The sequence below is a fragment of the Toxorhynchites rutilus genome, chromosome 3, assembly GCF_029784135.1.
Source record: "Toxorhynchites rutilus septentrionalis strain SRP chromosome 3, ASM2978413v1, whole genome shotgun sequence".
NCBI lineage: Eukaryota > Metazoa > Arthropoda > Insecta > Diptera > Culicidae > Toxorhynchites > Toxorhynchites rutilus.
Genome location: NC_073746.1, coordinates 244,792,145 through 244,806,267, shown reverse-complemented (window position 1 = coordinate 244,806,267; position 14,123 = coordinate 244,792,145). Strand labels below are relative to the sequence as shown.

Here is a 14,123-nt window from a genome sequence, read left to right as displayed (position 1 = left end):
AGTGCATAGGTTCTCTATAGATTCTCTCCTCAATCCAATCAAAATAAGGGTCCGTTGCAATCTCAAATGAATTTCGAAGCTGTTGTAACTCCCTTTCCGCCGAAATGATCGGTTATCGTAAATCGATAAACGTGTTATCGTGTTAATAACTGAACACGAACATTTGTGGCTGCAACTTTTCGCAAAGAAAGCCATCGAATCGTGTGGCTCCGGTGAGCGAGTGATCGACATCACATACACCGTCAAGGGAACTTCATTTGCGATTATTGTGCACCCGGCGAGAATTCGTCTCTCACAAGGTATTCTTCCGATTTCCAATTTCTAACAGTACACTTATTATTTTGAATTTGTTATTCGTAATACCGTATGTATAATAATGTGTGCACCATTAAGCAATGCCAAAATAATGGAAATGGAATTTCGATTTCGATTTTTCAATTTATTCCAAAGGGGACGGTTCTGAAAGTCTTGAACTATGTGAATCATCGATCGAGTTTCCACTCGCTGCAATTACGACCTCCACACGCTTTTGGAAAGCAAGGCATGTTCTAATTATGTAGCTTGGATCTATTTATCTTCAGGTACGGGTCAATGTTTGTCTGAGTCTGAGTCTTGCTGTACTGACATTTAGATCAGACCTTGGCCTTCATGACGCGCCATACTGAGTAATCCAGCGGATTAAGATCGGGGCTTCATGGCGGCCACATATCCAGACAGACAGGTCTTTTGCAACCATTTCTGGGTGCGGTTCGAGGTGTGGCACAGAGCCCCATCTTTTTGAAATACAATATTTGGTTTCGTGCCGTACCGCTCTTTGATGAACGGAAGCCGTGTTTACTTTCTCGCCTTCTGGAATGAACTCCGAATTAATTTTTCGCCATCGAAAACCATCAATACAAACACCGTAATGCTAGTAGGATGCTTGGTACACGTTTTAATGCTCGTCGGTAACGTCTTTTACCGGGAGGGAACTAATCAAGAGATCGATTCTGAAATTTGAACGGGATCGACGGTAAATAAGCTTTTAATTGTGTACAGGATTACTGGATTTTTTCGCTTGAGGAAGTTGTAGATTTTCTTACATCGCTCGACTCGTAGCTCCCGGATGCGGTTGGTAATTATGTGAGTTTTTTTTGTGTCCTCGATTCTCCCCCGTAATCTTTCTTCGCGATCTTCCGTGTCATAAATTCGCTGATCCCGTGTTACTTTACTATTTTCCTCATTGGAAGCACTGGGTTCGCCCGAATCTTTCTTCTGATGACAGCGCTAACCCTCGGAATTCGAGCTAATTTCGGACGACCTTCGCGGATAGTTGTCCTTTCTTTTCTCGGTCTAAGATTTTTTTCACGGTCCACCTGGACACTCGCGATTGAAAAATAATGAATGCGCTGCCACTTCGTCATGGTGCAACTGTCAAACTAAGGAAATCGGCTTCTTTTACTCGCAGCCTAGTATGATATGGATTATAGCTTACGTGCATGCAAAGAAAATCAAACCATTTCATACAAAGGTTAAACGGTAACCTTATTTGTACGATGGTATTATCACGCATACGGTACAATATGCAGGGGATTTCCCTTAGGAATGATAGTGTAATCTAGTTTTTATTGTCGAAAGCTCGTAGTCGTTCGATATTGAAAATCGCAGCCAGGGAGCGAAGAAAAGAATGGGAACGATACAGGAGTATACGTTCGGGAGATCTCTGCTCTGTAGGGCAAATGGGGGGAATTTGGACCCCCTAAGCAAGTCGCCTAATATTTCCAAACCAATTCGGTCTAAATAAAAAAAAATCACATTGTACACTTAGCTACACTTGTTTTCTCTCAATCAATAATGTTCAATCATTATATCAAGCTTCAAACTACCAAATATATCATGAAATAAGAGAGATGATTTTTGGACATTAAAATTTGATGCGCAGTAATTTGGACCGTCTGTGCGGTGATTTGGTCCAGTGTGTGTTTCATCGGAAAAGAACATACTTATGTTTATGTAAAGTAATACAAGTTAATATTACAATCAGTAAGAATGTTCTGGGATCGATACCAGGTGTAATTGCATTGAGACCATTTCGAATTCCGCATGGATCTTTTCAGTGTTGTTCGAGCATTTTCAAACACTTTCGATGCTTGGTCAAAGAAAATCCGTCCTTGATGGCCTGCGTTGCTCTTTCAAGCTTCTTCTTCTTCCAACGTTGACTGTCCAACTTTTTTTTTTGTAGTTTAGCTGCATCTGGGGAATCAATTAGACCAAAGAAAAGCTTAAAAACCTGTAGGACTAATTCACCCCACAGAAACGTGTCCATGTCACCCCACACAACATGCAAAATTAAAATGCAAATAATTTCATTTATTGTTATCAAACTTACGGAACAGAACTTTATTGCACAATACACAAAAAGTTTGTTTAATCAGCGGAAAAAAACCTTAAAACCACGATCGAAAAACTCACATTTTCTGACAATCAAAGTGCTTGATGGGTTAATGCTACCGTTTTCCTCCACCAGTTAAATTTTACCAAAGTTTTTTTTACGTTGGGTACGTAGGGTTCAACAACAGAAGGAGATGACATTATAAAAAATCCAAATTGAGTCGTATTTTTCGATATATAGGGGTGGCCCAAATCACCCCGTATGTCCAATTCACCCCGTGTCACCCTATATGTTGCGGACCTGGTTACAATATATCCAACTTTGAAGAGAATAGGATTCTTTACGTTTGATTAATATTTTATTCACTCAGATATCCTCAACACGGTAGAAGAATATTTGAGACATCTTAGCTAATCGCGATTCAACGTTATATACTCTCTTTATCTGTTCCACGATAGATCTGATATCATTGTTTGATTTCTCCCCACTAATCCCCATCCAACCAGTATCTGTAGTAGTGAAAAGATTTTTTTTTCCCGGGAAAGAATCTCTCGTAGAGTTAACATCACATGGTGCTCTAAGAGTGTAGATCTCATACATTGGGTCAAATATATACCGGGAATTTTCAATTTTAAATCTTCTTGCTGAATATTGTTCATTTTATGTATGTTGGTAGTTCTGCCAGTGGTCCTTTTGTCATTTTTGAGCGCGATCTGCCATTGTTTACAAAGTTTAAATTTGATTGATGTTTTGGATATTAGGAAAGTCGCAGCACGACTAGTGCCAAAAGCATTGCAATCAAGTTATTGAAGACATAATTGAACCATCAAATTCTGATCCCCCGGTCATCCAACGCATAATTACTGGCGATATGGCCCCTTGTGTTTTTTCCTATTTCCGAAACTAAAAATACCGTTTCAATGGACCGCTTTGACAGCATTGAAGACATAAAAACGAATTCTATAAAGCTATAAATGTTGTTATTGTTGGTGTCAGTTATTATCAACGAGCCAAGCTAGATGAATTCCTCTACCGCCTCGAGCTCGTCACCGTCAGCCCTAATTCGTGTTTTAGTCGGGTATCAAGTCCGCTACCGTTTCGGGGGAAGCCATGTTCGTCCATGTTTCTCCATAGCTGTCGTCGGTCGTTTGTATCATATGTTTTTGATGCTCAAAAGTGTGATAGTTTGAAGGAATACGTTCGGTTGATTCAATGGGAAGTCTAGAATTTTCATTCCATGAGTTCGGTAAGGCTGAAGCAAGTATTGCTTCCTGGTGCTCCATTTTTTGCTGTTAGAGAGTGTAGTGGTGATAACGCGGCTTGTTCTGCTTCTGTGTTCATCTATTCCATTTTATTTTCCACGCGTTCGTTGTGCTTGGGTGTGTTTCGCTATAATCCATCAGCCAATCAAACGCGAAGTGTGTGCCAGTGATAGTGATTTAGTATGACCTTTTGGCAGCATGATCAAACTTTCGTTATCACATTCACGTTTTTTTACTAAGCGCACGTTCATAGGTCCAATCGTAGAACTGTTCATTGATTGATTTTGTAATCTACCCTTTGAAATTACCTTTTACTATAAAATTCTTAGTACTTCTATCAAAACTCGTCATTATAATATCAGATTATTTTCAGACACAATTCACGTTCAAGATTTTTCAACCCCTCGAAAATAACATGTTTCTCCGTTGCATGAAATAAATGTTTGATACAGAAAATATGATAGAATAAAGACAGCCCTAAATCGGACAATTCCTTTCTCGAATTTTGCTCTTATCAACACATTCGGTGATCCATTGCTATTTATATAGATAGCAGAAGCGTTTAATCACATTTAAAAAAAATCAATTATCATGTTTGGTTGGATAATGTTTTGTTGAAATATGTGTATTATTTTTACAGGACCCCCTCTCCAATTCAGAGAAGGGAGGGGTGTCATACCATCATAGAAACATTTCTCGTATTCAAAAACCTTCACATGCTCCATTTGTTTGATTAGTTTTCGAGTTATGCAGATATGTGTTTCATTTGTATGGTTGTCTTCCCTTAGAGAGGAGGCAGGAGTGACGAACCACCATAGAAACTTTTATCGATCCCGAAAACCTCTATATATAGTTTAATTCCATTTGTTTGATTAGTTCTTGAGTTGTTCAGCACCCTCCCCTCCTCTTCTTTAGAGAGGAGAAAGGAATGTCAAACCACCATAAAAACATTTATTGCTCCCGAAAACCTCCGTATGCCAAATTGGTTCCATTTGCTTGACTAGTTCTCGAGTTATGCAGAAATTTATGTTTCATTTCTATGGCAGCCCCCCCTTAGAGAGGTGGGAGAAGTGTTGAACACCCTTAGAAATGTTTATTGCCCCCTAAAACCTCCACATGCCAAATTTTATTTCGTTTGCTTAATTAATTCTCGAGTAATGCAAAATTTGCGTTTCATTTGTATGGCATAATTCTATATTTTTTTTATTTATTTAATGCTTTAGTTTCTTCTTATTTTCGCGATTTAAGTTTGATAAAAATACTCCCGATGGTTAGGGACTATATCGCCGGTCTTATTGATTCATAAAAGTTCTCTCGGTTACCATCTCAGGTTTCTTAAACATAACTTTCCGAAGTCGCTATTGGAGATTGATACGGTACGCTCGTTGAACAATGGAATATATCGACGGTCCGATTGGTTTTAGAGAAGTTCCCTTGGTTACCTTCTCAGGTTTCCCAATTGGAGCTCGATAAATTATACACGTGATTAATAACGATATATATAACTCAACTCTCCGCCATTTAAAGTTCGAATCACCGGAAATTGCACAACGAGAATGATTTGCTAGTCCCAAGCGTAATTCTGTGTGTTCTTTGTGCATTTTGGTTGGTTCAGGTCAATCACGGAGAGCAACTACGAATTGTACAGTCTACCGAAGCTCAAGCTCAAGCTCAATTTTGTTTAAATTTTGTTAATAGCGGTTCTGTAACAACCTAGAATTAGATCAAGCCATATTGACAACTAGCCTGCTCCGTAGTCATATGTTCCAGTTTATTATTCCTTCACTTTTGTAAAAACCCATTTTTTGTTATATTTAATGATGTAATAATCTCTGAAATAAATCTAGTAGATTTAAGGAAATACGCATTCATTTACTAACGCATTTATCTGTAAACATTGAAATATACACCTAATTTATGCTACCTGGCAACGGATATGATACTTACTTCTTATCTTTGTTTTAACACAGTACACGTTCGAAAAGCCCTAGTTGATATCGAACCGTGAGAATCTAGAGTACATGAGAAAGCTTTGTTTGAAACAGACGAAGCAGTAGAACACAATGCCCAACGCAGTTCACAATCATCCTATTCGCAAAAGAAAGTTGACAGAAAAATTCAAACGAGTGAAAGGTATTTATTATTTCCAAGATCACCAGATCCGGCGCAATGGCTGGCCCTGTAAGGCTGCTTGTTTAAATTGTTCATTTCACGCAACACACCTAATCCCGATTGCAACTAGCCCGCCCACATGGTATTTATTAATCATCTTAAACCAGTGCTCACGTCACATGAGGCCAACGAAACAACGCAAAAACAAACAGCGTGTTAGAACCTCACCATTATCGCGCCTCGTTCGCTAGATAACAGCACTGTGAAAGTTCATCTCTTATCATTTAATAACAATCAACTGTTGTACCATACACACACTGTCGTCAGAGCTCCATCTGCTGTGTGACGTGAATTTGCTCATGAAGCAAAGTCCGTCTGCTAATCCCGATAATACAATTCGCATTCGCATGGAGTGACATGATTTTGATACCATCTAATCATGAACAATTTACTAACAAATTAATGTCGTTTCCTCTCTTTCTCCCGAACCAGTGTTAAACATAATTAAGCTTGCCACCATGGATAAAATGAAGCAAAACGAGAACGGCGTTGGTGACGGGGGTGGTGGTGGCGGTGGAGGAGGTTCCGAAAGAGGAGGCGGTAGCAGCTCAATGGGTTGTGACGAGTTTCATAGCGAATTTTACAACACAGGTCGCATTGGTCGGCGCAACGCGCTGCCGGACATATTAGGAACACACTGCACAACCACCACAGCCGATCTGTCTACGCAAATGGGAGCACTCACTACCTCCGGTAATTGATTATCTGCTGTATTATTTCTATTCGATTTTTGTGCTCATTGTGAGTCACTGTGATAGTTAATTAAGCTGTAGTTATCAGGAGAATTTTTGTAAAATATGGTTTTATGTCAGAAGAAAAATGTGTTAGAAGACTGTTGCATGCAGGGGCAGCCTCCGTCCAAGAACTCCAATACTCTAGTACAAGCTGCGGTGCGAGCAAGCACTTCTGAATGGAAAAGGGATGCTGGTGAAACATTTGGCCGTAAGTAAGGGACGCAAATTCCCGCCTTCCATATCAGGAATAGATTGCTGTTTTCGTCATTGGTGCAGCCTTGTGTGAACAAAGCTAACCGCGGCTTTAAACTCGTGAAACTCGTGACCGTGACATGAAAATACGATTTGTGATGCAACAGGAGGTGTTAAGGAAATTTGGAAAATCGAAAAAAAATTTCCGATGCCAAATGACTTATAAATGCATGAAACGTCGAGATCTGGTGTCATCTCGAAAAAAATTTTTGGCCGAAAATCGACCTTTTGGAACTTAGCCTGAGTGGCCAAAAAATCAAAACTTTGAGTGCTTTGAGGCATCCCTAAATCATATCCGATTGAGCTGAAATTTTGCACAGGTCCCAAAAGGTCGACCAAAATTTTTTTTTCGAGATGACACCAGATCTCGACGTTTCATGCATTTATAAGTCATTTGGCATCGAAAAAAAAATCGATTTTCCAAATTTCCTTTTTTTTAATTCTTTATTTAAGAGACGTTCAGCCTCCTGGCCGGGTTCGTCTCTGAAAAAAGGGCCTAAAGGGGCCGAATGATGTATAAAAACACTAGACATATACATTACAATGATTGAACTGTTTAAACAAGGAATTACAATTAAAATTTTACATGACAAAAATGTAATATTTATAACACTGACAAAAATATGATTTATGTTCTGTTTTGTTGCTTGATGGCGTGTTTTCTTCGGATTTTTAGCGAGGATGTTCACCTGTCATGGCCTCTCGCCAGAGAAGGGAAATCCGCGCCGTATGAAGATGCCGAGTGTTCTTGTTCCCCTTATCTCGAAGGGGTAGGAACAAGGATCTTCACTTTAGATCCGCTGTTTGTGGTATACTTTATTAATTAGAAGTCGGCATCTTTTCGGAAACTGTAGGTCTCCTAGACAATTTTGTCGAAGATTCCCTCTGGTCACAGAGGTAGAGTTTCGATGGCGCAACTGCACGATCGCTGGATGCCGGCGTAGTCCGTCGTGGAATGAGCATTTCCGCCCTTGTGCGTCTCGAAATCTCCTTCTAGTCCTACGTTGTTCATCGGGTAACGAGCGTTTGCACCCTTGTGCGTCCCGAGTCCTCGAAGGTAGCAGAGGTTGTCCAGCGGTTCCGGTGGAGAGATAACGTCCGCACCGCTGAGGCCCTGCATACCCGGGACTTGTCTCGGCTTGTCTCATCTTCAGGTCGCGGCGAGGGATGCCGGAGGTTGTCCGACGATACCGGTTGGGCTGTAGCGGTCGCATCGGCGGGGCCCCGACTATCCCTCCCGAAGGACTGACTCGTGGTGTTGTGTTGAGCGGAGTGTTTTGGTTTTTGCGAAACACATGGTGGTATTTACTTCTTTTTGGTCGAAAGTCGAAAGCCAGGAGAAGAGCGCTGAGGAGCATCTGGTGGCAAGATGGACTGCTCATATGCAAAAAATGATCTTTGACGGGTGTTCTTTGGTGGTTGGGTAAGCTGGGTTTTAGGTTTTCGTTTTTTCGATGGCGTTACGGAAACGACTGCATTGTTTCTTAGCTGGGTAGGGCGATGCACTGGCGCGGGCGGCGAGATGTTGTTCTTAAAAATGGCGTTTGTTTGTTCAGAATCTGAATCAGAATCGGTGTCTAGGGTGTAGTTCTGAGCTGCGGTGCCAGTCGCTTCTTCCGGGATGGTTTCGAGTGATGGAATCGTTATTATTTGCGAGGTGGAGGGGGTATTCATCGAGGCCAAAGAGGATGGTTTGACAGGTTGAGCTGCTCCGGATGCATTGATGGTACTGGTACGGGTCGACGATGATCTAGCTGCAACTATCTCTTTTTTTTTGAGAAGTGCTGGTTTCCTCCCTCGGGATCAGTCGCTGTTCCATGGCCGCTAAAATGTTGGCCATCTGCTCCACTCTTTCGACTAACGACTTAATGGTCGCTGCATTTTTGACAGCTTCGGTGCGGTGTGATTCAATAGAAGCAGCCATGTTAGCGATGATGAGGTCTTTTTCAGCAATAACTTTCACTAGATTATCATGTCTTTTATCCGGAGCAACCACCGTATTCGATGTGTTATATAATCCACTTGCCTCCCTTGTGACATCTGCGTAGCTTCGTTGTCGGCCATTCTCTCCTTCGAAAATTAAACGTGCGGCTCTGTAGTCAACGTCGCGTTCAACCTTTATTTTTTGGATGGCGTTCTCCTTCTGATATTCTGGGCAGAAACGGGAGGCGAGATTATGTTCGCCTGATCCACATTTTCTGCAGAACAAGGGCCGCTGGCATTTAGGTCCCTCCGCAGGAATCTCGTGGTTTTCGGAGCAGTTCCCGCATGTTACCGTGTCTTGCCTACATTTTGTTTTGGTGTGACCGAACGCCCAGCATTTGAAGCATTGCATGGGCGACGGGTAGTAAGGCCTCGTTCTCACATGCAAATAACCAAAGTCGATGAATTCCGGGGTGTACGTACCATCGACTGTCAATACTATCGTTGGAATGTTTACAAAGGTAGTTGGTCCGGTTCGTCGCTTGATTCTCCTCGCATCAGTGACCTTTTGGTCCTGTAGATAGCTGACAATTTCCGTCTCGGTCAATTCAATGGTTTGTACACAACTCACAACGCATTTGATACAGTTGAGGTACTGGTGGTACGTAACCCTCACCTTTGTACCGTCGGCTAAGTTAACCATTTCCAGCAGTCTCTCCGCTTGTTTCCGGTTCCGCACTTTTATCGCGTATGCCGTACTACCACTCTCGGGGAAAGCACGATCAATTTCCCCTGCCCAAGCTTCGATGGACTTACGGATGAGGAAGGGCGCGGTAGGGAGCGGTTTGTCCTTGCCATTTTCATCAACGCCAATGATTCGCAGCACGATGAACTCTCCATGATTACCGCCCGGGTCCATATAGGCCGGTACAGTTGCTCCCGCAAAGCTACCGTTAATTGTTCGGTGTTTTCCTCCGCCATTATGGCCCCACACACTCGGTGCGGGGCCGGGAACACTCGTCATTACAGCGGCCCAGCAGCCGCTTAACCACTACCAATCACCACGGCAAATACGTTCAAACACAAAAATAACACGCTACGGGGGGAAGCCCTACCCCTAAGACGCAAACTGACCCGGCTTCACACTAGACTATCACTTCAACTTTCTACTAACACAAAAAACCCTCGCGTTTAGTTGCGCTGACGCCGGCGGTTCGAGGACACTCATTACATCTAGAACGGTGACCAAAATTTCCTTAAGATAATCTCTCCCTCTCTCTCTCTCTCTCTCTCTCTCTCTCTCTATATATATATATATATATATATATATATATATATATATATATATATATATATATATATATATATATATATATATACTGATTGAGCGCAAAGTTGGACACAACATACAATTCACTACAAGGAATATTGTTACGGCATAAAAAATTGAAAAAATTGGAGAAAAATGATTTTTTCATATGGCCATAGTGCAACTCAACTCAACCAACCACAATGTGCCATAGCAAAGCGTGGCAGGGTACAGCTACAGGGTACAGGGTACAGGGTAGAATAATTTATAATTAATGAGGTTTAGTTCTTTCAATAGAGTATTAATCATTGAAAAATAATGGATAGTATAATTAATATTGTTTTTTAAAACCTAAATCAACTGATAACTCATCTTCCAATGATGTATCCACCTTTTTTTGTTACAGATTGTCCCGAGAAAGCCACCAGCACTGGAAGCACGATGATGACAAACAGCACAAAATCTTCATCCAACAGCGGATCTTAAGATTTATTCCTAGACGTTCTTCGTGTTTCGAAATTCCGCCGACCCTTGAGACGGATGAATTTTGTTCGATCTAGAAAAACCATCAAAAACATCACTGACTAAAATTTAGATGTGATTTTGTTTCGTGAGTATTAGTTTGTATCGTTCAACGAAAGTAGATTAGTTTTAATTCTCGAGTAATCAATGCAGCTAGTTATTGTTTTCCGAAGCGCAAACTGACTGACAAAGCTTCGTAGCGAACCAGAGAAAAACGACACATTGAATAGGCCACCAATCCAGTATTTTTGATTTTCTTGGAGAGGCTTGTATTATATTCAACCAAGAATATTCAGATTTTGGCGTACGAAACTTTGGCACCATATTATTTTAAGATTTAGACGTGAAGGAGAATAGTGTTGTTAGTAGAAAGTGAATCACAATAGTATATTAAACATAAATGTGAACGCCTTCAACAATTTTCTGCTGCGAAATGTACTAGTGAAGTTCGTAAACTTAATTTAAATCATCGGATCACAAAAGCGATGAAGGAGATTCATTAATCTGTATTGCAACCCAATACTATTTTATTTCGATAGGAGACGACATGCATGAACTTTGAGTACGCTGTTTCTGTCGCGTTCGAATTAAAGCTTATCTGTATTCTTAAGTACAAATTAGTTCGGTTATTATTTAAATGAAAATGTTTCATTTCAATTACCATAGTGCGGATAAGTGCTTTGTAATGCAGAAATATTCATTGAAAGTAATTTTCCTAGTTCTAGATTCTATCATTTCCATTTTCTTTGTGTATTATCTTAGTTTTCTAGGGATCAAACTTAATAAGCTACGTTGAATACGAAATGTGATAATCTCATTATGTAACATATTTTAAATGGCACACCACAAGGATTATTGAAGATAGTTTTTCCTTCGATCAACCAAAGCTTAAAATTCAGTGATTTTTTCTCAAAATACCAGTGGAAGGATCTGGTCATATTGACCAATTATGCTTTGTTGCATCTTAGTTTCTATTATTTTTATTAGTATTCTATGATTAGGTCTATTATGTTTCTTCAATAATTTGTTCGGAAGTACTTCGCGAAACAAACAAAAAATGTTTTTCATATATAGAACCACTAGCTGTGTACGTCTGTTGAAAATATTCACTCTTAACCCCCCGTACAATCCATTCATGACCGCGTACAACTGCCCGCCCCCCAATATTGAGATTGTTTCCATTATTAATAAAGTAGATGTATAATTTAAATTATCAACGATTTGTTTCGTTTTTCTGTCTGAAACAACAATAAATGTTTCGAACAAACAGTTAACGTGAAAAATATATTTGAAAGAAGTATTGAACATAAATCAAAACAGCAACAGGACACAAAGATGTACTGTAGAATCGATCGTTAATGAAGCAGGGAAATATATAAATAACAGTGCACACTATTCTCGGTACAGATCCAAAGGATACTATGGGAAAGTGCAGAATTGAAACAATATGCTTAATTTGAAAATTGATTCGTGCCGCCTCGAACATTAACAGTACCAAAGTCATCACCCGTTTGTCTCGAAATGTCCAAAATAAAATGATGGTTCCTACCTTTCGAACAATTTTTTTTTTTGGAAAATCTAGTGCTATTATTTCCTATGTGTTATTGGTAAGATTAAGCATAGAGTATATCTGTTTCACAATTATATGCTTCTTGCAAAACCACTTGGATAGCGAGCAACGGTCCGCTGTTTGGGAAAAGAAAGGCATGGCATGGTTCGCACTTCAATCTTTTTCTAATATATGTGTAAGCTCCAGAACATGTCACGATCGAATCTTATATATTGTGTCAATTGAATTTAATGAAACAACAAATACAAAACATTATATACCATACTTATTACTAGCTTAAGATTCATATAATGAAAATGAACATTATAATACAACTAGACGTGAAAGCACAAGCGACGGAAGTGTGAATAAATCCAAAGCATACATAGAAAAAAAGGAAGAAAAATCGGACATTTTATAAGTGAACATTCAACCAAATTAACGCTGAAGGTACAGTTATTATTATATTATATATATTTACATAATTATTAGTTATTTATTGCCGGAACAATAAGAAGTCAGATGCAGTATTGCGTTGGAAAATAAACATCATAATGTAATAGTAAAATCGCGTTTATGGCGAAATACTTCTCTGTTTGGGAAATCGATGGAAAATCTGAGAAAATAAACCAAAACCAGTGGCTAATAACTCATTTTTATGAGTCAAAACCCGTAAGCCTACAGTAACCATAAAATTACTAGAACTGGAAATAAACGCAAAACGTATCATTTAGGATGTAAATGAAAATGACCATCTCGCTTTTTCATATGTAACTTCGTGCGAAATGTTGATTTACACGATAAAATACTCAAATCCAAATATGACGTGTCAAAATTTGACAGCAATCGGTCGATTGGTTCGTGAGTTACAACACCGAGAGTGAAGCAACTCTTGTTATTGTGAAAAAAATGGAAAAATCACAAATCAATGAAAACGATGGCAAAATTGCATGAATTGAGCTTCAAATTGCTTCCGCATCCACCGTATTCTCCATTTCCTGTCCGCAGACCCGAAGAGAACACTCGCTGGCAAGAAATTTAAGACCGATGATGAAGTGAATATCGAAACTGAGACCTATTTTGAAAAAAAGCGAAAGTGTACTATAAAAATGGTATCGAAAAGTTGCAAGATCGCTATAATCGCTGTATCGTCCTCGAAGTCAATTATGTTGAATAATAAAATTGAATTTTGCAAAAAAAAAATTGTTTTACTGTGTTACCTTATAAACTTTTCGGACGAATTGTTATATACTAAAAACCCCATTAATATAGGTACCAAATAGAAGGGCTTGACTAGTATCAAATGAAATCATTTAACTAATAGAATATAGTACATATCTTGCCCCCGTGGCCGAGTAGTTAGCGTCACACATTCTCACGCCGGGGGTTCGGGTTCGATTCCCCGTTATGGCCGGGGAATTTTTCGTCATAGAAAGTTCTTTCGACCTGCACTGGTACACGCGTATTCTAGAGCATGCCACTCAGAATACATTCAAGGCGTGTATTTGGCATATGAAATCTAAACTATCTATTAATAAAAATGACGTACGTCGAGACGGTATAATTTTTACTGGAAACGTTAGCGCTATTCAAGAATACAATACATCAAGAAAACATTCCGAAAAAAATGAAGTAAGAAATAAAAATTGAAAAAAAGTTGAATAGTTTAATTGTAGAGGAATATACTAATGATAATGTACTAAAAATTAGAAATCAAAATATGTAAAAAAAACTGTTTAAAACTGTTAAAACCGCTGCATTCGTGACCTGAAAACGTATTTTTTATTACAGAGTCAGTTTGGAACTAACTCAGTTTTAAAGAATTCGCTAATAGTAAACGCGATGCGATGCGGAGCGATGAACTGGAGCTCATTGTGTGCTATGACATACTGATCGCTTCTAATCACGCGTTTTTTGACGTAGGATTACGTCTTTCGGGAACATATTGGGGTACAAATTGAAAATCGAAAATCGAGCACATCGTGAAAATTGTCCAATTTCAAACGCTTATTGCTCAGTCATTTAATGA

At 39.5% G+C, this 14,123-nt stretch overlaps 1 protein-coding gene across 3 annotated transcripts in view; it reads left to right on the top strand.

Annotated features, from left to right (window-relative positions):
- LOC129776072 (dachshund homolog 1-like) overlaps nucleotides 1–11,621 on the top strand; it is a 32,342-nt gene extending 20,721 nt beyond the window's left edge. For 2 of the 3 annotated variants that reach the window (XM_055781461.1, XM_055781460.1), the window contains 3 exons: nucleotides 5,604–5,766; nucleotides 6,238–6,498; nucleotides 10,430–11,621. In XM_055781461.1, coding sequence (XP_055637436.1) covers nucleotides 5,697–5,766; nucleotides 6,238–6,498; nucleotides 10,430–10,509 — 411 coding nt within the window. In that variant the 5' untranslated portion in view covers nucleotides 5,604–5,696 and the 3' untranslated portion in view covers nucleotides 10,510–11,621. The remainder of the gene's footprint in view (nucleotides 1–5,603; nucleotides 5,767–6,237; nucleotides 6,499–10,429) is intronic. The other variant, XM_055781462.1, reaches the window with a different exon arrangement.
- Nucleotides 11,622–14,123: the final 2,502 nt, after the last annotated feature.